We start from the raw sequence: 26,359 nt of genomic DNA, 5'->3' as shown, positions 1-26,359 counted from the left end.
CACACATCTGGCCTTAATTTACATTGACTCCTTCCATCTCAGCATTTCTTCACTGTAACTAGTCCTTTCTTCACTCCATTTCAGTTTTCTACATCTTTCATTTTCTGACCTGTCTATTTTTTGCCATCCCCCCTCCCACTTCTGCTACATACAATTCACTTAGCTTTTCACTCTTATTAACACATGCACAATGTTTTAGCGGTAATCTCTGTCTTGCGTATAACCTCCCAGTTTTTCAAATCTCGTCTGGTGCAGCCATCAACAATCAGTCTTTCCTTCTCATCTTGTCTGACAAGTCTCCCCTGAGCTGGGGTTCTGGGTGACTTTTCTGAACTGTATCTCTTTTTCTTAATCTCTCCAGTCTTTTTCCATCACCCCTCTTCCTTCCCCTCGTGTGCGTTTGTCTGCTGCTGCTTGGTGAGTAGATTTTTGTATCTATCCAATGACATTATATTAACTAATTGAGTGATAATACACAATGGCCTGTGCAGAACATGCTACATGAAACAACTAACTAACTAACTAACTGGTAATACACAATATCCTGTGCAGAGCATACTCTGCAACATGACAGTCATGATCTCGCCACCTGTTCACCACACGTGCCATCTGGATTCTCTCTGGTGATGCCAGTTTCTCAGAATTCTACAGGTGGGAACTTGGAATTACATGTGCTTGTTTCTCACCACCTCAACTGGCCTACATTTACATTCATTTCTGTGGTCTCAGCATTTCTTTCCAGTAGCTACTCCTTTTCTTCACTTCCTTTTATTTTTCTATGGATCTTATTTTTTCTGCCTTCTCTAATTTTCCCTGCCTCCCTCACCATTCTGACATGTATAAAACACTTAGCGTTCCACTCTTATTGGCCCTTGCACAATGTTTTTTTCAATAATCTTGCTTATTACCCTATTTTACATCTTTAAATTCTCAGATTTTTTCATCTTCCCCAGTATAGGCACTGACAATCAGTTTGTTCTTCTCATCCCATGCTGTAAGTCTCCCATGACCTGGTGTTCTGGGTGACCTTTCTGTAACCTTACCAGTCATTTTCCTTCATCCCTCTTCCTTTCCATTCAACTCTTTTGCCAGAAAAAGGAACCACTGGCTCGAAAAGCATACACGTTTCCATATCTTTTATATGTGTTTTCTCCTGCTACTGCTTGGTGAGTAGACTTTTTGTGTGCCCATATTAAATTCTCTCTTTTTTTTGCTCCCCTCTAGGATATGCAGTACTCTACCATTTTCTACCTTGTGAAGAACAATGATGTTTTACTGATTTCATTAAGAGAATGCTTGCTCTCTCATAAATGAGGACTAAATGTAGAGGGATTAGGTTCACCAACATTAACATGTTCTGTAAACCTCATTTTGAAATTTCTCTCAGTTTCCCCAACATATAACTTATTACAGTCACTACATATTCGCAGAAAACCTCCATGTTGAGCACCCGTATACTGTCCCTCACTATATATTATTTTTTATACTCCAGACATGTTACAGTATATTCTTGAATCTTATCTACAATGTGTATAATGCAGGATTCTACAGTGTTCTCTGTCCTCGAGCCAATTTGCAGCCTAGTTTTCCGAAATAAACAAATTACCATGTTTTTTTTTTTTTTTTCCCCGTGTCAATTGGTCTCTGTCCACATTTTCTTCTTTCTGTTTCATGATGTGTAACCTTATAACTAATGGTGGGTCAAACCGTCGTTAAATACTACCTTTCCAGTGTATGTAATTCAGTATTAAAACTTTGAGGACTGGACAGGTAGGTTGTAGCTCAACTGACAGAGACTGTGATTTTTTGTAGTTTTTCTGAATTCAGTCAGTTTGTTGCATTCAAAAGACTGGTCTTTTTTTGATAACATACCACAAAGAAACATAGGGTTATGGCAGTGACATTTTTTTTTGTTTTGCATGGAATTGTAAGTGTTGTTTTTGGAAAAACAAAAACAATTTTTTTTGCCTTTAATTTCCTGAATGGAGAAAAAACAAAAACTTGTTGTTACTAAAAATAAAACTATTTGAAAATGTAGTGTTTTCCTCAAAATTATTTAATTATATATTTGCCATAGTATGTAAAATTTTCAAGCATATTGAAAAACAGTCTTTTGTCTCATTCTTTATGATAGTGCCTCATATATGTTTTTGTCACTTTCACAGATTTTTCCTTGCTTCACTCTGCACACACCTTACTTCTCGTCAGAGGGCATTTTGACATTTTTCTAGCCAAAAGCAACTTAGTAAAATGTCTTCTCTGAGTCTGTTTACAGATGAACTATTTTGAGTGCGAGTTGATTCAGATAAGCCTCCTTTGTTCATCAAAGCCACTGCCAATACATTGATGAATTCAACAAAATGTTTGCTAGTAGGCCTTGACTTTTATATAAAATATATGAATTTATAATCAACAACATGAAAATATGAAAGAAAGCATTCTTCCACCATTGTATTTGCTTCCTGGGTAACTTCAGTCCACACCAGCCTTGCTTTTATTATAACCCAAAAAACAGGCAGGTTTCATCTTCTCTATCATTCTTCAACTTGTTCTGACATTGACAGTGGATGCAGTCATTTTGTGTTTTGTTGCCAAAAGAAATACATTCACTTGGAAGTTTTGTCTGATGTTCTGCTTGTTCTGGTTAGCCTCTTCTTTGTCTCATCTGGTTCTTACAACAATGGGAGAGGCATCCACACTGCTGGCACGGTGTTCTCAATTATTGGGAGAAAAGGCAACATGAGCACTGATTACCTCCACTGACTCCTGGGTGGAGGATTTTGACAGTGTCTGTAGCTGCTTGGAAGTACAGAGATAGGGTTGGTGAGGGCGATTAGGTTTAGGCTGGTCAGCAGGAGTGAAAGGGTGGGGATTGAAGTGCTGGAGGTAGGAGCCACACTTGAGTGATTTCGTGATCTTGTGCGTGCTGCCCTTTCGTGGAAGAGGAAGGCAGGTGGGTTTCTTCTCTGCAGCATGGGCCTTGTGGAGCAACAACAAAAGTGCTGCTTTGGCAGAAGCCATCTTTGAATCTGCTCACCCCAGAGTGTGGATGGCATTGTTGGCAGTCTGTAGCCAGTGCAGACATCACCATCTCTGCAGTAGCCTGCTGTGTAGGCTCCACTAAAGTTAGGGGCTGCAGCAGGCACCTCTTCTCCTTCTGTTGCCACCTCCATGGCTAACAGCATCTCTGCAGTTGCCAGGGAGGTCTGTGTGGTAGCATCCACCCCCCCACCCTCTGGCCTGTGGAGTGGGAGAAGGCAGCAGCAGGCATCTCTTCTTTTGCAGCTTGAAGTTCATGGGCCAGATGCTGTATTGGGTGGTGAACTTCATCCAACTTGGCTCTCAGGATTTGTCCTCTCTTCTGCAATGGCAACTTTGAGGACAGCAACCACATTGCTGGTGGCTGCACACAGCTTAGCGTGCATGTCACATCACCAGTGTCTTCATGGTGGCTCAGCTCACCTCCCTCTCTTCTGCCATCACTGATTGGTGGGTGGGGGAGTGGACAGGGCAGCTGCCAGTGCTTCCTGCCCGGTTCAGCAAGCAGCCACCTCTTCTTGCTTGGTGGCATTGTGGACTCTTCTTCTTCTACTTCTATTTGTGGCTCCAGTTAGTGATGTAACTGCAGCCACAATAATTAGCTGGATTTGTGCCACCGCATTTGATACAAGTTGGCACGCCATTGCATGGCTTTTTACAGGTGCATGTGTCATGTGCGTTTGCACACATCATATGTGCCATGTCATATGTGCATTATTAGGCAATGTGGCCGAACTTCTGACAGTGGTAGCACTGCTCCTTTCTGCTGTTATCACGGGCTGCACTGATAGCCAACTCAAGTGCCTCAGCAGCCAGATGCTCAATGATGACAGCAAGGAAGTGGGACTTTCCCATGACTTTGCCTCCATTTCTGCATCCAGAAACCTTTGGATGTGTAGGCGAGCAAGACAAGTGACAACAATGATGCAACCCACAGTGACTTGAACAGCAGAATAATGCATGCTACAGCGTGCATACAACACTGAAAGAGAGATGACAGGGAAGTGATGTGGCAATGTGGGATATCAGGCAATGAAACCTTAACATTGAGAAGTATGTGTATTGAATCATTGCCAATAAGCAAAAATGGACTGACACTGTACTTACAAATGAATATGTAAGAGGGAAAGAAATATTAACTGGCTGCTCATACAGGAAGGTTTCCAGGTGCTTTGTCTGTCCTTACCTAGAGACAACTTCATATGGGGCTACAAGCTTTGGTCTACAGCGGGATAAGGCTTGTGAATAGCAGAGGATTATTGTCTTCTGGGACTCTCATGTAGGTAGTGGCAAGATGTGTTATGAATGACTCAACTGTGCTAGCTGGAACTCCCACGTGTGATTGCATCCTTAATTCACATGTCATCGAGATGGGAAGATCTGCTCTGCAGTGTGTGTACCAAGCAACAGTGACAGACATTGGCAAGGCTACCATCTCAAAGGAACAGTGGCTGCTGAGACTTCTTGACTCCTCTGAGACTCTTACTGTGTGTTTCCAAGTCTGCAACTAAACTACTCTCACAAAGTGTTCTCTTCCCTTACTGCTCTTTACCGAAGCTTACTTTCATTTGTTCATCTGCTGCACATTCCCCAGCCAGTGGAGTGTGGCATTACAGCTGATGACTTGTACTCATGTACTTGGTACCACTTTGTACATCCATCAAACAAATTCACCCAAAAGCACAGGGCCAGAATTTCCAGGTTTGGTGCCACGTGTTTCTGGACACAGGAAAGCTGTTCCTACCACAGCCAAGTTCCTAGTGACTCACAACATTGGTATAGTTGTACTGCTCTGTTGTTCTCTAGATGCCAAGTTTGTTTACACACTGAAACAGCTGAACTTTTAAATACAACAGACTCGAAAAATGAAGTTATAAAATTGCTACAAGAGGATATTGAGGCGCTAAAAACAGAAAATATAAACATAAAGAAAGAAAATAATAGGTTAATACGTGAAAAGCAGCTCTGTGTCTGTGAAATCCATAACATAGAATCACAAGCCTCAGAAAATGAACCTATAAAGAGGCTACAAGACAACATGGACACTGTAAAAACTGAACTATTCGAGGCAAGGAAAGAGAATGATACACTAATACAAGAAAGATAGTGCAGTGAGAATGAAAACCACCACAAACAAATAGAAGACCGCGAAATTATGAACCCAAAAAACAATAACATATCCCATGCTCCATATGCAGGCTCGAACTTCAAAAAAAAAAAAAAAATATATATATATATATATATACCCAGTGCCTCCAATGAAGACACAAAAAAGTCAACATGTCTAACATCAGCAGATAAATATAAGTGGAAGACAGTGACATACCAGTACACCAAAAGAAGAAACAAGCCCACAGCTGTACAAGATTTGAGTTTCTGGTAATAGGAGATTTGCTCTTGAAAAATTTCGCTGTTCCCAACTACGAAATCGACGTGCGACCTGGGATAAGAGTGCAACATTTGGCAAACATTTCAAAAGTATTGCAAAACAAACGGCTACAGAACAGGACATGGAACACAAATGAAATTACAAAGGTGTTTCTATACATGTTGTAACAAACTTGCTTAAAAGCAGCAGCGAAGATGAATTAGTGAATGAAACGAGATACATGATTCGTGATGCAAGTAGTGTTTATGAAGGATCCAGGCTCATACTTAGCGGAATCATAAAAAGGAGGTCAGTGAGTGACAAATACATATCCAAAATAAACAGTGCCATCAAACAGGAGTGTGATTGTCTTGGTGCTATCTTCATAGACCCAAACAAATTCCTGTGTGAAAATAGTCTGGGAAAGGATGGCACACATTTAAATAGATTAGGTTCAGTAACACTCAGCAGAATGTATGCAGATGTTTGTAAAATCATTAGAAACAATGGAAACTAACATTGTACAGTGGGGGTGAAAAACCAGGAAATCTGATATCCACAAAAAACAGTGATAACAAAAAAGAATATAGGACAAAAACAAACATAGGATCAGGATATTCAGTTATAAAAATAATGCACCAGAATATACACTCCTGGAAATTGAAATAAGAACACCGTGAATTCATTGTCCCAGGAAGGGGAAACTTTATTGACACATTCCTGGGGTCAGATACATCACATGATCACACTGACAGAACCACAGGCACATAGACACAGGCAACAGAGCATGCACAATGTCGGCACTAGTACAGTGTATATCCACCTTTCGCAGCAATGCAGGCTGCTATTCTCCCATGGAGACGATCGTAGAGATGCTGGATGTAGTCCTGTGGAACGGCTTGCCATGCCATTTCCACCTGGCGCCTCAGTTGGACCAGCGTTCATGCTGGACGTGCAGACCGCGTGAGACGACGCTTCATCCAGTCCCAAACATGCTCAATGGGGGACAGATCCGGAGATCTTGCTGGCCAGGGTAGTTGACTTACACCTTCTAGAGCACGTTGGGTGGCACGCGATACATGCGGACGTGCATTGTCCTGTTGGAACAGCAAGTTCCCTTGCCGGTCTAGGAATGGTAGAACGATGGGTTCGACGACGGTTTGGATGTACCGTGCACTATTCAGTGTCCCCTCGACGATCACCAGTGGTGTACGGCCAGTGTAGGAGATCGCTCCTCACACCATGATGCCGGGTGTTGGCCCTGTGTGCCTCGGTCGTATGCAGTCCTGATTGTGGCGCTCACCTGCGCGGCGCCAAACACGCATACGACCATCATTGGCACCAAGGCAGAAGCGACTCTCATCGCTGAAGACGACACGTCTCCATTCGTCCCTCCATTCACGCCTGTCGCGACACCACTGGAGGCGGGCTGCACGATGTTGGGGCGTGAGCGGATGACGGCCTAACGGTGTGCGGGACCGTAGCCCAGCTTCATGGAGACGGTTGCGAATGGTCCTCGCCGATACCCCAGGAGCAACAGTGTCCCTAATTTGTTGGGAAGTGGCGGTGCGGTCCCCTACGGCACTGCGTAGGATCCTACGGTCTTGGCGTGCATCCGTGCGTCACTGCGGTCCGGTCCCAGGTCGACGGGCACGTGCACCTTCCGCCGACCACTGGCGACAACATCGATGTACTGTGAAGACCTCACGCCCCACGTGTTGAGCAATTCGGCGGTACGTCCACCCGGCCTCCCGCATGCCCACTATACGCCCTCGCTCAAAGTCCGTCAACTGCACATACGGTTCACGTCCACGCTGTCGCGGCATGCTACCAGTGTTAAAGACTGCGATGGAGCTCCGTATGCCACGGCAAACTGGCTGACACTGACGGCGGCGGTGCACAAATGCTGCGCAGCTAGCGCCATTCGACGGCCAACACGGCGGTTCCTGGTGTGTCCGCTGTGCCGTGCTTGTGATCATTGCTTGTACAGCCCTCTCGCAGTGTCCGGAGCAAGTATGGTGGGTCTGACACACCGGTGTCAATGTGTTCTTTTTTCCATTTCCAGGAGTGTACAATACTTAAAAAATAAGGTAACCCAATTAGAAATAATGCTAAATGAAGAAACTCCAGACATTCTAGCTCTGACTGCACATGGTCTAAATGAGCATGAAATTCTAAATCTTACTGTTGCAAATAACAATGTAACAGCCAGTTCATGCAGGAGGTATAGTAAGGGAGGTGGAGCTGCTATACTAACCCATAACAATGTAAGCAGAAACCGTATAAACAGCATTGATATATATAAAAAATATAACATTGAAAATGTAGTTGAAGTAACAGGCCAAAAAATAATCTAAGTAGTTCCTCACTGTACATCTTAAACATCTACATGGTGCCAAATGGGTGCATAGAAACATTCATTGAAAACATAGGAGAGCTCTTACATATCATCCTAAGCAAGAACTGTGCACTTGTACTACTAGGTGACCTAAACACAAACACATTGCAAAGACACAAGTGACAGTGGGGAGCTCCTACACACAATGAAAACATATGGCTTAAGCAATGCAACAGCTACTCCAACACGTATAACTGCAAACTCCTGTACTCAAGAAGATCACATCTTCACAAATTTAAAGGACTTTCAGTACAAAAGTGAAGTTATAGAAACAGCCCTGTCACACCATGATGCAATAAAAATATGTCTAAATCGTATCACCACAAATGAAAAGACACAAAAAATATGGGAAAAAAAGAAGCTTAAATGAACAAAACTTAAAGCCCTTATGATAAAACTTGAAAAAGAAGGATGGGAAATACTGGAAAAAGACTCTCCATCAGTGGATCATAAGGTGACTCATTGTATTGACACATTTTCCTACCATCACAATATTACACGTCTAGTAATAAAAACTAAAGCCAAAACCACAAATAAAAACAAAAAATGGGTAGCAAAAGGCATTTTGGTCTCCAGGGACAACATAAAAATGATGCACAGAATGTATAAAACTAGCATTGATGAAAACTTTAAAGAGTACAACAGAAAATATAAAAGAATGTATGCTAAATACTGCAAGCAGCCAAATGACTAGAAGAAAAAAAGTACATAAATAGCGCTGCTAATAAAAGTAGGGCTTGCTGGTCTATTATAAATACAAATCACGAACCCTGCAATTCACAGGAACACAGCAAAATACAGTTCATGATCAGCAAAAAAACTATAACTGAACAGAATAAATCATAAATCTCCAGAATGAGATTTTCACTCTGCAGTGGAGTGTGCGCTGATATGAAACTTCCTGGCAGATTAAAACTGTGTGCCCGACCGAGACTCGAACTCGGGACCTTTGCCTTTCGCGGGCAAGCGCTCTACCATCTGAGTTACCGAAGCACAACTCACGCCCGGTCTCACAGCTTCACTTCTGCCAGTATCTCGTCTCCTACCTTCCAAACTTTACAGAAGCTCTCCTGCGAACCTTGCAGAACTAGCACTCCTGAAAGAAAGGATATTGCGGAGACATGGCTTAGCCACAGCCTGGGGGATGTTTCCAGAATGAGATTTTCACTCTGCAGCGGAGTGTGCGCTGATATGAAACTTCCTGGCAGATTAAAACTGTGTGCCCGACCGAGACTCGAACTCGGGACCTTTGCCTTTCGCGGGCAAGCGCTCTACCATCTGAGCTACCGAAGCACGACTCACGCCCGGTCTCACAGCTTCATAAATCTCTTCAATGACTATTTTGCGACAGTAGACCAAAAACTAAAAGAAAAAAACAAATAATAAAAAACACAATAACACCTGGAAACATTTATTAATCCCCAGGGAAAAACAATGGCACTTTTTCCAGTGACAGGAAAAGAAACACTAAAGATAATAAAAAACCTAAAACAAACAATGTCATGTGGAATTGACGGAATATCAAGTATAGAAATTAAACACTGTGTGCAGGAACTCAAGAAACCTCTTACACAACTAATCAATTCATCATTCCTGGAAGGAACTTTTCCAAAGTGCTTCAAGACAGCACTGATAAAACTAATACATAAAAAGGGGAATGAATACAATCTAGAAAATTATAGGCCTATAGCTCTTTTACCAGACATATAAAAAATATTTGAATGAGCTAATGCAGAGAGACTCATTGCTTATGAAATAATCAACAAGAATCAGTTTGGCTTCTAGAAAGATAAATGCACGATATATGCAGTAATAGATCTCATTGAAAATGCCATAACAAACTTGCACTCTCAAAATAAATGTGTAGGGGTATTTATGGATCTAACAAAGGCATTCGACTGTGTAGACCACAAAACTTTAGTAGAAACATTAGGAGTATATGGCATAAGAGGAAGTGCAGGAGACTGGATTCTCTCATACCTGACACACAGGAGCCAATATACTGAAATTACAAAAACTACTGGTGAAAAAATAAGATGTAAAGCAAGAATTTTACACTTCTCTGTGCCACAAGGCTCCATTCTTGGCCCAATACTCTTCATTCTGTACACAAATCACATCCCAAATATGATTAGGTATAGTAGTATAGTTACCTATGCAGATGACACAACTCTACTGTTCACAGTTAAAGACACAGAAGAGCTAGAAATAAAAGCCAATCTAGAAGTAAATAATGCCATCCAAAGATTTACTGAATTAAACCTACGTAACAATATTACTAAAACACTTTGTGTAAACTTCAGACTTCAAAACTTCAGACTTCAAAACTTTCACAGTGGAGATATCAATGTATGCATAGATCAGTGCATAGCAGAGAACACCAAATATGCAAAATTTCTTGGGATAATTATTGATTAAAATGTAAACTGGGATAAGCATATAGAATATATAAGGTGGAAACTCAGTGCAAACCTATATGTGCTGCACAAACTCAGCTACCTAAAAGATACAGGCATTATGAAAACAATATAATATGCATTAATTCATATGACATTAAGTTATGGCATAACTTTGTGGGGAGGTACCTTGAAAACAAACATTAATAAAATATTTAAATTACGAAAAAGAGCCATGAGAATGATAGCCAACCTTAAATGGAAAGATTAATGTAAACCAGCATAAAAGCTCTTAAAATACTAACATTACTCAGTATATACCTATATGAACTCCTTTGTTGGACAAAATTCAGATATTCTCCCGATACTAGAGATAAAACACAACACAACTGTGACACAAGAAAATGGGACCTCTTCCATGAGCCTACACACAACACTACAAAATAAAAAATAAAAAAAAATCCATCATACGCTGGACCAAAAGCCCTTGAAAAACTCCCTTCATTATTGAGAGAAATAAACAATAAAAATATTTTCAAAAAATGTCTCAAAAATTTTCTAATAGAAAACGGTTATTAGAGTGTAAATGAATTTATGTGCAATACCATTCAAAACAATTGCAATACCATTATTGTATCAACATAAAAATTGTACAAAACCTAATTTAATATGAAATAGCCCTAGAATAATCATGTAATAAATTATATTTTTGTTAAACAGTAGACAGCAAAAACCATGTACCTGTTGGTGCCTGAAATGAAAATATATCTTGATCCACACATTGTACTTTGTCAAAGGATAAATAAATAATTAAAATAAATAAATAATGATGTTTTTGTGCCCAAGTGGATCAGGTAGGGGTTAGAAGAGGTATTTCAAGCTGTGTGTTGATAAACAACCAATGGGGTGTTTCCAGTATTGTCTTTTCTTGTTGCAGTGATGTGCCTTCTTTTTCTGCAAATTGGACTTGTGTGCTAGATCATACTTAGTGTCTACATCACTATAAGGAATCATGCCAAAATCCAGTAGAATCACTCACACATCAAGTCACTTCATTTGTATGTTAACCACTGTATATACTCATTTCTGCACATAGATGCAGCATGGAATAGGTACACATTGTTATATAAGCTACTGTATAGTGTGTGATGCAGGTTACATAGTTACCTTACTGTTTGCTTTGTGAGTAGTGTTCAAGATGAATGATTGTTAACAGACATCCAAAGAACCCTCAATTTTTCTTAAATTTTACCATCATAGTAATTATGCAAGATGTATGAGGGATTGAATAGTAAGCTTCTTCTTGAAAGCACTGGAGAATCATGTTCTACAAGCAGAGAATCTTCTGTGAGCAGCAAGTTAGTATTTGTCTTCCAGTTAGTCACTCAGTTGGAAGGATTTTGTAATTTACTTTCGCTTATTTTCACTGTTTGAATACATATGCAGTAAAGCCTGACATACTGCGGTCTGATATACCATACATTCTAATATAACGTGGCAGTACAACATGCCCCCCAACAACAGCTTGGGCAGCAAAGAGACTATGACTGACAACAACCAAAACAAGCACAACCATATTGTGAATTATGCATTATTCATTTAACATCTGGATATCTGTGTGTTTGTTATGATGTCACAGAAATGAAAGCCATATTCTTTGAGTAATAAATTTAAAATGATTGATGTCACAGAAATGAAAGCCATATTCTTTGAGTAATAAATTTAAAATGATTGATTTGTGAAGAAAGGCAAAACAAAAGCAATTTTGGTACACAGGTAAAGGAACAATCAGGAGATGGAAGAAAGAAAAAAAATAAACTTAGAAGTTTTGTAAATACAGTTCAAAGTGATGTGAGAATGGACAGAAAAACAACGAAATGAGGAAAAGATTGTGAACTCAATGAATGTCTTTATAGATGATTTTTAATAAAGTGAAGTGAAAGTGTGCCACTTTCCGGGCCAGTTATTATAGTCTAAGCAGCAAATTTCCACTTTGATTTAAGTGGCACAATGACTTTATTGCTTCCAATGGATGGTTTTCAATCTGGAAATATTGGTGTGTAGTTAGCAAAATCAGCATTGGAAGATAAGCAACATCTTTCAATGGTGAATCTGCTTCACAATTTCCTGAAATTGTACACAAAATACTGGTAAATGAGTATTTGAATGATCATCATGTGTATGATTGGGTGACACAGTGCATAGTAGAGCATTAGATTGTATTATGCACTTTTCCAAACTTTCCATGCATAGTCTGTCATTCTCACTCTTGATATACCATGGTTACACTATATCACATGGATAAATGTCTATTGTACTGACATACGTGACCTTCCTAGAATGGGTGTTTCCAAAATTTTGACTGGCTAGACAAGACCTTAATGAGTTGCACAGCTCTTCTGTGAATCTTCTCTATCTCGTTTGTTAATTCAAACTGTAATGGTTTTGGGCTAATGGACAGACTCCTAATTAGCTCAGGTGCTCATTTCTAAATCTTAACTACCTTTTTTACTCATCCATCTTGGAAAAGTTTCTAGACTAATTTGCAGGTCACTAAAATCAATCAGGATAGGTCATTCTAAACAAATTCCTTTTCCTACATAAATGAATTACAGTTCTTCATGATTTTTCTGGTAGATCTCTATTTGGAATCGTCCTTACTAACAGACAGATCTTTCTTTTACTTTGAAAGAATATTGTAAACTGACTTGTTCCTCATAGTGAAAGATCTGTGGAACATGTAAATAACTAGACTGTTAATAATATATTGCCATCCCAGCTTAAAACAACTTATATCATATTTGATTGTGGAGACTGATTACCGTGATTGCTTGGTGGTCATGAAGTGAAACAGTATTGAGCCTCTTTGCTTATTTATGTACACTGTGATACAGTTGTTTACGTTGAAAATCATCTACCAACATTTGAGCAAAGGGTTGGCTGTCTGCTAGCCTTCCTGTAATTTACAAGAATTATGTACTGTTGTAATCTCCCTGTACAATACTATGTTGTTTCCATACAGTCTCTTCTTGTAGGAACCTCAATTAAATGCTGACTCCTAGAATATGCTGATGCAGCCATTGGCCAAGCAATATCTGTGGTCTATTGGCAGTGAGTAGACAGTTGATACAGTGATTTTGTGAGCATTGACTGCAATAAAATTAATACTGGAAAATGTGCCCACAGATGGCAAATATAATATGAGGCTGTCATTCTTCAATAAAAATTGATGGTCTTAACTTACTTCCTTGAGCTACATGTATTACACTTCTGATGGTGTATCTTGATTGTGAATATCATAAAGAGTTCTGTTTTATTGGACGTCTTTGATCTAGTAGCATAGTATATATTCTGCGAGCATATATTTTATTTACTAGGCACCAAAACAAAATGTTTTACATAATTTTATAGAAGTTCTCTCCATTTTAGTGAACTAGTGCTTGATGGCCCAGTGTAAATATATAATTTTAAAATATCCTCTTGACTGTGGCCATCACCACCAAATATATGTGATACAAGCTTTAAAAAACTATACCACAGAAATTAATTTCATGTGAAATGAGCAGGTCTTATACTATAAAAATACCATCAGCACTCTTTATTAATGACAGTGACAATGACTAGAAGAAATTTCTGGTTTTGCTGGTGGCATTGTTCAGATTCAATTTTTGATATAATTTTAGCAGTTTCCTTCTGTCTGTTTCTTTCAGGTACTTTGGATGAATTTACTCGGCTAGTGCTTGTAAATGCTATTTACTTCAAAGGCCTGTGGAATATTCCATTCAAGAAAGAAGTCACATCTCCCATGCCATTCCATGTTACTGCAACAGAGACGAAGACAGTGGATATGATGAAGCTACAGAAAAAATTTATGTATACAGAAGCAGAAAAACTTGAAGCTCAAGTTGTGGAGCTCCCTTACAAGGTATTGCAAATTAATTTACAGGATTGGAAAAAACATTCTCTGCTGTACATTTAAAATAGTATATCATTAGATACATATAACTTCATACAACAATGAATTGCTACCCCCAAAAACGAGGGAAAGGTGTCTCCTCACACACAAATCCATAATGCAACGGTGTGTAATGTAGATGATTAATACTAGAAATAGCACCTATGTGACCAGTATGGTTAAGTTTGTTACATATTATTGGTGTTACTGCATTTTTAAATCTAGAAAACACCTTACACTGGTAAGTATCAGTGACTATGTTTGGTGTTAATGCTGCTGTTGTTGTTGTGTGAGCCTGTTTATCTTTGTATAACTATGACATCCTCCATCCATTTGAACCTGCTCACTGTAGTCAAGCCATGGTCTCCATCTACAACTGTTATTCCCTGCCGATTACTCCCCGACACCTCCCGCCATTATGAAAGTGAAGTTTCCTCAATATCTCAGGATGTCCAGTCAACTAACCTTTTATTTAGTAAAGTTGTGCCATAAATTTGTTTTCTGTCTGATGTGATTCTGCCACAGAATGAGGTATCAGGCAAAATTTGATCCCTCATGCAAAAGTTGGTACTTCAAGACTGCACCCACATCTTTCTGAATCTGTTTAGTGTATTATCTCTTGGTCTCCCTCTACGATTTTTACCCTCCACGCTGCCCTCCAACACTAAATTGGTGATCCCTTGATGCCTCAGAACATGTCCTACCAACCGATCCCTTCTTCTGGTCAAGTTGTGCCACAAACTTCTCTTCTCCCCAATCCTATTCAATACTTCCTCATTAGTTATGTGGTCTACCCATCTAATCTTCAGCATTCTTCTGTAGCACCACATTCTGAAAGCTTCTATTATCTTCTTGTCCAAACTATTTATTGTCCATGTTTCACTTCCATACATTGCTACACTCCATAAAATTCTTTCAGAAATGACTTCCTGACACTTAAATCTATACTCGATGTTAACAAATTTCTCTTCTTCAGAAACACTTTCCTTGCCATTGCCAGTCTACATTTTATATCCTCTCTACTTTGACCATCATCAGTTATTTTGCTCCCCAAATAGCAAAACTCCTTTACTACTTTAAGTGTCTCATTTCCTAATCTAATTCCCTCAGCATTACCCGACTTAATTCGACTACATTCCATTATCCTCATTTTGCTTTTGTTGATGTTCATCGTATATCCTCCTTTCAAGACACTGTCCATTCCATTCAACTGCTCTTCCAAGTCCTTTGCTGTCTCTGACAGAATTACAATGTCAACGGCAAACCTCAAAGTTTTTATTTCTTCTCCATGGATTTTAATACCTACTCCAAATTTTTCTTTTGTTTCCTTTACTGCTTGCTCAATATACAGATTGAATAACATTGGGGAGAGGCTACAACCCTGTCTTACTCCCTTCCCAACCACTGCTTCCCTTTCATGTCCCTCGACTCTTATAACTGCCATCTGGTTTCTGTACAAATTGTAAATACACTTTCACTCCCTATATTTTACCCCTGCCACCTTTAGAATTTGAAAGAGAGTATTCCAGTCAACATTATCAAAAGCTTTCTCTAAGTCTACAAATGCTAGAAATGTAGGTTTGCCTTTCCTTAATCATTCTTCTAAGATAAGTCGTAAGGTCAGTATTGCCTCACGTGTTCCAGTGTTTCTATGGAATCCAAACTGATCTTCCCTGAGGTCGGCTTCTACCAGTTTTTCCATTTGTCTGTAAAGAATTCGCATTAGTATTTTGCAGCTGTGACTTACTAAACTGATAGTTCGGTAATTTTCACATCTGTGAACACCTGCTTTCTTTGGGATTGGAATTATTGTACTCTCCTTGAAGTCTGAGGGTATTTCGCCTGTTTCATACATGTTGCTCACCAGATGGTAGAGTTTTGACAGGACTAGCTGTCCCAAGGCCGTCAGTAGTTCCAATGGAATGTTGTCTACTCCGGGGGCCTTGTTTCGACTCAGGTCTTTCAGTGCTCTGTCAAACTCTTCACGCAGTATCATATCTTTCATTTCATCTTCATCTACATCCTCTCCCATTCCCATAATATTGTCCTCAAGTACATTGCCCTTGTATAGACCCTCTATATACTCCTTCCACCTTTCTGCTTTCCCTTCTTTGCTTAGAACTGGGTTTCCATCTGAGCTCTTGATGTTCATACAAGTGGTTCTCTTATCTCCAAAGGTCTCTTTAATTTTCCTGTAGGCAGTATCTATCTTACCCCTAGTGAGATAAGCCTCTACATCCTTACATTTGTCCTCTAGCCATGCCTGCTTAGCCATTTTGCACTTCCTGTCGATCTCATTTTTGAGACGTTTGTATTCCTTTTTGCCTGCTTCATTTACTGCATTTTTATATTTTCTCCTTTCATCAGTTAAATTCAATATTTCTTCTGTTACCCAAGGATTTCTACTAGCCCTCATCTTTTTACCTACTTGATCCTCTGCTGCCTTCACTACTTCATCCCTCAAAGCTACCCATTCTTCTTCTACTGTATTTCTTTCCCCCATTCCTGTCAATTGTTCCCTTATGCTGTCCCTGAAACTCTGTACAACCTCTGGTTCTTTCAGTTTATCCAGGTCCCATCTCCTTAAATTCCCACCTTTTTGCAGTTTCTTCAGTTTTAATCTACAGGTCATAACCAATAGATTGTGGTCAGAGTCCACATCTGCCCCTGGAAATGTCTTACAATTTAAAACCTGGTTCCTAAATCTCTGTCTTACCATTATATAATCTATCTGATACCTTTTAGTATCTCCAGGGTTCTTCCATGTATACAACCTTCTTTCATCATTCTTAAACCAAATGTTAGCTATACTTGTTTCTAAATTTAAGTCCATGTATACAACCTTCTTTCATGATTCTTAAACCAAGTGTTAGCTATACTTGTTTCTAAATGTAAATACTTGTTTCTAAATTTAAGTATTTACAGTGTTCAATTTTTAAAAAATTTCTAAAAATATATGTGCATGTTATACTATCTCCTTGACTTCCTCCTGAACTGGACCTGCAACAATATTCCACAGGTTCAGCACCTCTTCATTTGTTATCCAATATATGCATCTACTCTTCAGCATTCTTTTTTATTTCAAATGCCTGTATGTTTTATAAAAATTTAGTCCACTGTTACAGCACTGTCTAGAAATGTTTCAACCATGGTTGAAAGGTTGCTCTATATCATTTATGTACACTAGGAAAAGGAAAGGGCCCAAAACTGAGCCCTGGGGTACACCATGTGTGACTGTCTCATATTTGGACTGGAAATTAATGATCTGATTATTGATTTTGTAAGTCAGCTTGGTACACTGCTTGCGGTTAAATAAATATGTAGCCAGCAATTGCATGGATGCTGCATTTACATTGTAAGACTCAAGTTTACTTAAAAGTAACTCATGGCTTACCGAGTCAAAGGCTTCACTAAGGTCTAGAAATATGCCAGCTGTTTGCATTCCTTGATCAAGGGCACCATACATTTTGTGAAGAAATTCCGTAATTGCTGTGACAGTACTATGATCTTTTCGGAATCCATGTTGTGTCTCTGTTAGGAACTTATTTTTCAAGAAATAGTCACTAAGTTGTGTCAGCAGCACAACTTCAAATACTTTGCTGAAGACAGGTATTAATGATATGGGCCTGAAATTTGAAACCTCTTCCTTGGATCCTTTTTTTATGCACTGGTTTAACTGTGCTCCATTTCAATACATTTGGAAATGTATGTTCTCTGATACTGCAGTTTACCAGGTGGGTGATTATTTTAACTAATTCCTTATTACATTTTTTAATCACGATACTACTCAAACCATCCCACCCAGATGAGAACTTATTCTTTAGGTTATTTATTATCCTGCCTATTTCTTTTTCACTTACTTGTTTGAATTCAAAAGGTGGCTCTTCAAAGGGGCAGAGCTTTACCTCACTACTCACAATTGTGTTATTAACTGGACTAACAGGTGCAGATATAAAGTATTTATTGAAAACATTGCAGACTTTATTAGGATCTTTAATTGTGTTTCCTTCATGTCTTATATTTACAATTTCAGTTTCTGGCTTCGGTGTGGCTTTGTGAAATTAATTTACAATTCTCCATGAGGTCTTGGCTGTATTGTCTGATTGAGCTATTTCACTGCTGTAGATCTGTTTTCTTAGATTTGAAAGCTCTTTCTTAAAGATTTTCTTGGCTTCATTGTACTTGGCCTTAAAAACCTGCAGGTTTGTTGACTTGTGTAACACATCCAGGTCCTGGATTTTTTGCCTGAGTTTTATCATATTTGCTGGAAGTATCAGTCTGTTGGTTTTTGCACTTTGGTTATGGATGAACACTCTTTGTATTTTCTTAACAGGGCAGCATCTGTCAAAGTATCTTAGCATAGTATCATAGAATTTGGCCCATTTGTTTTCAGATCCTTCAGTCTGGTAAACCAGATCCCAGTCCTCTATAGCTAATTTATTTCTTAGGGCAAGGATGTTACCCTCTTTTAGGATTCTTTTATTTTCGATAACTTGTGTCATTTTTGGGATGCTTGTGTTTACATACTCTACAAGCTGGCATTTGTGGTCAGAGTAGTGAAAATCTATATTCCAGCACCTAACACTGTCTTTAATATGTTTACATAGTATAATGTAATCAATTCTGCTAGATGTGGACTTTGTTACCCTGGTATCACTATTTACTAAATTTATGAGATTATATGAGTTAAGAGTATCTATTAACCTCATATTGCACAAACTGGAAGATTTTGCCTCAATATTCAGATCACCAAGTATAGTTATGTCACTGGGACCACAACGTCCCACTACTAAATATGTCTATGAAGCTAACTACATCAGCCTTTGGTGGATGATAAATTCCAATAACTTTATGTTTTCTCATAACCTCTCTACACTCTTTGGTGTGGACTTCAATGCCTATCACTTCAATCAAGCCTTCTTTGTTGTACTGGTCTAGATAGTTTATTTTCTTGTACTCGAGATTCTCACTAATGTAAACTGCCACACCACCACCCTTATGTTGCTGTCTACAATAACTATTTGCTAAGGAGTAGCCCTCCAGTTTACAGTAAATAATTTCATCAGATTTTAATCCATGCTCAGTTAACACTACTATATGAGGTGACTGTTCATTTACAAAAACCTGTAATATATTAAGCTTATTTCTAAGGTACTGTATGTTTAGGTGCATGAGCCTTAGTGGTATTTTTAACTGGTCACTCTGATTATCTTCCTTTAAAATGCACTGAGTTGGTTCACTTACATAAGTTCTGGATCCAGGCATTAAAAGTGTTCCTGTTCTTTGGCGATCTTGCATTTCTCGATCTACTACCCAAACTGGCTTCTGTCTGTCTAGTTGTCAAGGTAGCTGTTGAGGTGCCTTCTTGCTCCGTACAGTCCGAGGAGCTGCCGAACTGCCTGGTGTTGCAGTAACTGGAGTTGTATACTCCACCACATTTGATTGAGTAAGTGATGCTCAAGAGTCTGCAGTTGATGCCACAGCTTCTGTTGTTTTAACTAGCTGGCTTGGCAAGTTGTTTTTACCCAGTCCTGGGAATTTGTTAGTTGCTTTACTTTCCCACAAAAACATGTCACTTTGAACTCTGGGTTTTACTGGTCTTGAGGATCTTCTAGGAGCACAATGTGTTTCTGGACTTTTGAATATCCTGTTGCTGCAAACTGATCTTCCTACTCCATTGTTCGCTACTGTCCTCTTGACAACATTGTGGTTGATTTCTGGTACTGTAATTTTTTCTTGCTGTGGTATTATTTGCTCAGTTCCATCTGGATCATTCCACTCAAGTGATATTGCAGGCTTTAGTTGATTTTTTGGAGAGATGACTGCAAGTAAAGTTCTGGCAATTTCTTCCTTGCCATTAGCATTTAGGTGTAGTCCGTGAGAAGTGTACCAGTCTCTGTTCTCAGGGACTGTTACAAACTGAGTGTGTTGGAAAGATTTCACTATTTTGGCTATTTTCCTATTTGTTCGCCTGGTTTCATCGTTCACACAAGACCAGTTTGCAAGATCATATCTATGGGGCATCCCTACTATGATTACATTTGTGTGCTGAAGCTTAATTAATGCTGATGTTATAGTATTTAATGCCTTGTCTGCTTCGTTTTTGGCTACATCACTTGTGCCACCCCAGATTATAACTGTGTCGTTCATTGTGAGATTCTGTAAGTTGTTACAGCTTTCAAGTATTGAAGTTAATGATGTACCTGGTATAACATTTCCTGGGATTACGAAATTATTATGGCTTTGATGCATTAAGTTAGCTGCAACTGATTGCCGATGGCTGTCTGCAAACACTGTTATTCTTTTTTTGAGTTTAGGTGAGCTTTTTATGTTACTGCTGTGTCTGTTGTACGAATGTTTCTTGCTACTTATGCTGTTTTTGTAACTATGAAGTTTTTATGTACCTCAGTGCTTTGTTGTTCACAATTTTCATCTTTTTGTGGCACATCAAACCTGTTCCTTGTCGTAATGTATAATGAAGAATCATTCACAATTTTTTTCACAGCTTTAGATGTTGTTTTAGGCATAATATACTGATTGGTTTTTGCAGCGATTTCGCTTATAGAGTTTTTGTTTTCGCATGATTTGGAACCTTTTTTTTTTTGTCTCTGAGTATTTCACCATCATTTTGTAACTTTCGTCAGATTTACTTTTTAATTCTTTAACCTCATCAATGAGCACATTGATTATATTGTGAATACAGTCTTTGTTATTCAAGTCTAGTCCTAACTCGTCTTCCATACACAGCCATAACTTTTGTTTAGAGTTCACATTTACACAAGAGAAATGAAACACAGTTTTACATTTTATGCACATAATTCCTTTACTGACACTATGTCCACAGTAGCAGAGTCCTGAAACTTTTTGACTCAACATTGCATTTTGTTTGTTAGATGTAGTTGCTACACACTGGAATTTCTCCGATTCTGCATGTCTCCTTTCCACAACTTTTGATATTTTAGTGCAAGCTAAGCACATCCTTCACTGAAAGTGTTGTACTTTTTACACACACAACACATATTTTCGTAAATTTTCTCTTGTTTGTCGAGTAATTCAACTGATTATTTACAATTGGCGCCATGTTGCGAGGGACTTACAGCTGCTCAGCATTTTTGTTTCTTAAACGGGAAATGTCATATGTTAAAACATCCACAGTTTTTTGTAAACTTGAAATTCGTTCTTTTAGCTTCACAATTTCACTACTACAATTCCCATAGACACCTGTTTTTAAGGCACAACTGTTACTTTTGTTCACTTGATCACTACACACAACCGCACTAGATGCCATCTCTAAACCATGTAAAAAGTTATGATTTTTTTCCGTTGCACCTCAAATCTCTCAACGAATTGTCATGAGTGGTCTATGACACTCGTTGAACCAATTTTTCCTTCATCTTTTCTTATTTTTAAAGTAGAGCATTACTCAGAAGCAGTGTCTTCACCACCCAACATTCTGAATCACATTATCATTGACAATAGTATTCAGCAGTAGAGGGAGAACTTCAATACTTTTACACAATATTATTGTGAAATATTATTGAACATCTAGGGGGCACTTCAGTGCTATCATACAATCTTGTTGCATGTAAATTTCTACTTCCAAAAGTGCATCAACTCTTGTGGCTACTGTTGCTCTTATATCATCATGGAGTAGCTCTAATGTTATTATGAACTTAGTTGAACTGCCAAAAAAGAGCAAGAATTTTCCCAGAAGACAATGATCAACAGACTCAAATGCTATTTCATGATGAATAAATCAGCTCCAGGTGTTCTTGACAAATCCTTTATTTGGATAAAATCATATACACGACTCAGGTTTCAGGATGTAAATCCCAACTTTACACTCTACAAAAAACAAGGAAAAGTAAGAGGTATTCTTCATGAAATTGATTAACTTTAAAAGGGCAGATACAAATGTGAAAATCTGGTTATACCTTGACTGCATACAAGAAAGTCATACCAGTCATAAAAAATCCAACAAATTTATCAAGTATCATGCAAGATCCTATGCGGATGAGACATGAAAAGTTTCTCTGAGTCAACTAGTCCCACATTGGGTAAAAAGGGCCGAACCAAGAAAACATGAATGTAATAGCTTCACAAATTGGCATTCCAAATTACATTATTCCTTGTTCCATAGATCCTGAATACAACATTTCATGATTACAGTTACTACTTGTCATTCAACTACTAGTTGTTTCAGACATCTTTTTAATTTGTTTGGCTATATATCAGACTTTTCATGCTATTTGGCAAATGACAAAAGATTTTGGTGCCTGCATAATTTATCCCTTTGTGTGCCAAAGTTAGATTTAACTCAGAATAGTGAAGGTTATCCTTTCTTCTAGTATTTTATCTCTGCAGTTTGCTGTTTCGTTATTGGGATAGGTTATTAATAAAAATTTCATAAATGAATGTATATATTGCAAAAGTTCTGTGAATATCCTGAATTCCTGAAATAATGCAGGATGCTCTTGGATGGGCTACAACTATTATTCTGATTACACACTTTTGTGCAATGAATTACTTTTTCTCTTAGTGATGAATTATCCCAAATTATAAAAGCAGTGAATGAAAATAGGCATAGTAGACTAATTTATTGATATGTTTATCACCAAAATTTTTCAATAACCTAATAGCATTAATAGCTGTACCTACGTGTTTCAGGAGATCATCAATGTGTTTCTTCCAATTCAAATTCTCACCACTGCACACACCCAAAAATTTTGAATATTCTGCCGTAGCAACATACTTCTTTTCAAAGTGTCTATTTAGCAACAGTGCCAAATGAGATTTGAAAACCTGAGAGCTTAAAGGTGGAAGACAGGGTAAGATGCAAGACAGAGATTACTACTAAAACATAATGCACAAGGTAATAAGAGTGAAAAGCTAAGTGCATTGTGTGTAACAGAGGTGGGACAGGGGACAGCGAAAAATAGAGAAGTCAAAAAATGAAAGATGTAGGAAACTAAAATGGATTGAAGAAAGGAGCAGTTACTGTGAATAAATGCTGAGATGGAAGGAATTAACGTAAGTGGTGACGAGAACCAAGGACATGTTGTAGTGCTAGTTCCCTCCTGGGGACTTTGAGAAAGTGGTGTCTGAGGGAAGAAGCCAGATGGCGTGTGTGGTGAAACAGATGCTGAGGTCATGACTGTCATGTTGTACAGCATGCTCTGCAACAGGATGTTGTGTGTTGCCTGTATACACCCTCTGCCTATGCCCCATTCATCCTGATTGATAACTAGGTGGTAGTGATGCCGATGTAAAAGGCTGAACAGTGTTTGTATAACAGCTGGGCAAAATTTTGCCACAACACCTAGAGGAGCTTTTCGTCTTCCTCCCAATTTCTGCAATATCCTTTCACACCCTATGCTCCTTCTGCACCCATAACCCTATCCTATGGCTCCTACTCCTGTGATCATCCCCGCTGCAAGACTTGCCCTACGCACCCTCCTATCAACAACTACTCTAGCCCTGTAAGGGAGATCCATCTGTGAAACGACATATGTCACATTCCAGCTGCTACGTAAACATTGTTCGGACTTTTACATCGGCATGACTACTGCCCAGTTATCAGTCAGGATGAATTGGCGTAGGCAGAGGGTGTATAAATGCAACATAGAATATTCTATTGCAGAGCATGCTGTACGACATGACAGTCATGATCTTGGTGCCTGTTTCACCACACTTGCCATCTGGAGTCTTCCCCCAGACACCAGTTTCTCAAACTCCTGAGGTAGGAAATAGCACTACAACATGTCCTAGGTTCTTGCCACCCACCTAGCCTTAATTTACATTAATTCCTTCTGTCTCGGCATTTATTCACAGTAACTACTCATTTCTTCACTCCATTTTAGTTTTCTACATCTTTCATTTTCTGACTTGTCTATTTTTTGCCATCCCCTCTCCCACCTCTGTTACATACAATGCACTTACATTGAAGCACCAAAGAAACTGGTACAGGCATGCATGTTCAAATACAGAGATGTGTAAACAGGCAGAACATGGCACTGCCGTCAGCAGTGACTATATAAGACAACAAGTGTCTGGCACAGTTGTTAGATCGCTTACTGCTGCTACAATGGCAGGTTATTAAGATATAAGTGAGTTTGAATGTGGTGTTATAATCAGCACATGAGCGATAGGACACAGCATCTCCGAGGTAACGATGAAATGGGGATTTTCCCATATGACCATTTCATGAGTGTACCGTGAATATCAGGAATCTGGTAAAACATGAAATCTCCAACATTGCTGCTGTCGGAAAAAGATCCTGCAAGAATGGGACCAACGACGACTGAAGAGAATCGTTCAACATGACAGAAGTGCTACCCTTCTGAAAATTTGTGTAGATTTCAATGCTGGGTCGTCAACAAGTGTCAGCATGCGAACCATTCAACGAAACATCATCAATATGGGCTTTCCGAGCCCAAGGCCCTCTCATGTACCCTTGATGAGTGCACAACACAAAACTTTACACCTTGCCTGGGCCCATCAACACCAACACTGGACTATTGATGAAGGGAAACGTGTTGGCTGGTCGGATGAGTCTCTTTTCAAATTGAATTGAGCAGTTGGATGTGTATGGGTATGGAGACATCCTCATGAATCCATGGACCCTGCATGTTAGCAAGGGACTGTTCAAGCTGGTGAAGGCTCTGTAATGTTATGGGGCGTTTGCAGTTGGAGTGATATGAGACTCTGACAGGTGACATGTAAGTAAGCATCCTGTCTGATCAGCTGCATCCATTCGCATCCAGTGTGCATTCCGATGAACTTAGGGAATTCCAGCAGGACAATGCGACAACCCACATGTCCAGAATTGCTACAGAGTGGCTCCAGGAATACTCTTCTGAGTTTAAACGCTTCCAATGGCCACCAAACTCCCCAAACATGATGATGATGATGATTATTAGTGTTTTAGGGCGCACAACGACGAGGTCCCCAAACATGAACATTATTGAGAATATCTGGGATGCCTTGCAACATGATGTACAGAAGAGATGTCCACCACCTCATACTCTTATGGATTTATGGACAGCCCCACAGGATTCATAGTGTCAATTCCCTCCAGCACTACTTCAGACATTAGTCGAGTCCATGCTATGTCATGTTGTGGCACTTACGTGCTCACGGGGGCCATACATGATGTTAGGCAGGTATACAAGTTTCTTTGGCTCTTCAGTGTAGCATTTCACTTTTATTAACTCATGCACATTGTTTTAGTGTAATCCCTGTCTTGCATATTACCCTGTCTTCCACCTTTAACCTGTCAGGTTTTCAAATCTCATCTGGTGCAGTCCCCAACAATCAGTCTTTCCTTCTCATCCTGTCCAGTAAGTCTCCCCTGATCTGGGGTTCTGGGTGACTTTTCTGAACTGTACCCCTTTCCCTAAACTTCTCCAGTCCTTTTCCTTCACCCGGCGTCTTTCCCCTTCAACTCTTCTGCCAGAAGAAGAAGCCACTGGCTCCAAAAGTTTGTAAAAGTTAAATCCTTTTGTGTGTCCATTACCATGCCATTGCTTGGTGAGTAGATTTTTTATCTATCTGTTTATATTATATTTTCATTAGGTTTGATAGAAATACAGTTTTCCTGTGCTCTTGTTGCCTTGCTTCCCCTTTAACAATGTTCGAGATTGTTTTTATTTTATTATCAGAGATGCTAATATCAGACATAATGCACTCTTTAATAACTTTTCTTAATGCAGTACTGTGGCTTTTATAATGTTTGAGTGTTTCTGGAACATTACTACTTCTAGCTATAAGATACATTTCCCTTTTCTGTTTACAAGATATTTTTATCCCTTTAGTAAGCCATGGCTCTTTAGATGGTTTCTTACAATTATGTTTCACTGTTTTATTAGGGAAACTGTTCTAATATACTCGTAAAGGTATTATTAAATAAGTTAAATTTCAAATTAGTGTCAGGTTCCCCATATATCTCATCCCAGTCTAACTCTTGCAGGCTTTACAAATACCTAAAATTTGCAACTGTTAAATTTTTAATTCAATGCACCATTTTGAAGAACTGTTTTGCATTATTGTATGGAGCTATGTCATATATTGGAATTAGCTGTGCATCAGGATCAGAGAGACCATTCTTACAGGGGAACCTCCCTATCGCACCCCCCTCAGATTTAGTTATAAGTTGGCACAGTGGATAGGCCTTGAAAAACTGAACACAGATCAATCTAGAAAAC

General features: G+C 39.0%; 1 protein-coding gene across 1 annotated transcript in view; it reads left to right on the top strand.

The window, feature by feature from the left end:
• Positions 1–26,359, top strand: part of LOC126162881 (leukocyte elastase inhibitor-like) — a 313,609-nt gene that overhangs the window by 155,079 nt on the left and 132,171 nt on the right. The window contains exon 5 of the mRNA XM_049919676.1: positions 13,912–14,126. Within this exon, the coding sequence (XP_049775633.1) occupies positions 13,912–14,126 (215 nt within the window). The remainder of the gene's footprint in view (positions 1–13,911; positions 14,127–26,359) is intronic.

This window comes from Schistocerca cancellata, chromosome 2 (assembly GCF_023864275.1).
Source record: "Schistocerca cancellata isolate TAMUIC-IGC-003103 chromosome 2, iqSchCanc2.1, whole genome shotgun sequence".
NCBI classification, from domain to species: domain Eukaryota; kingdom Metazoa; phylum Arthropoda; class Insecta; order Orthoptera; family Acrididae; genus Schistocerca; species Schistocerca cancellata.
This window is presented reverse-complemented; position numbering and strand designations above follow the sequence as displayed.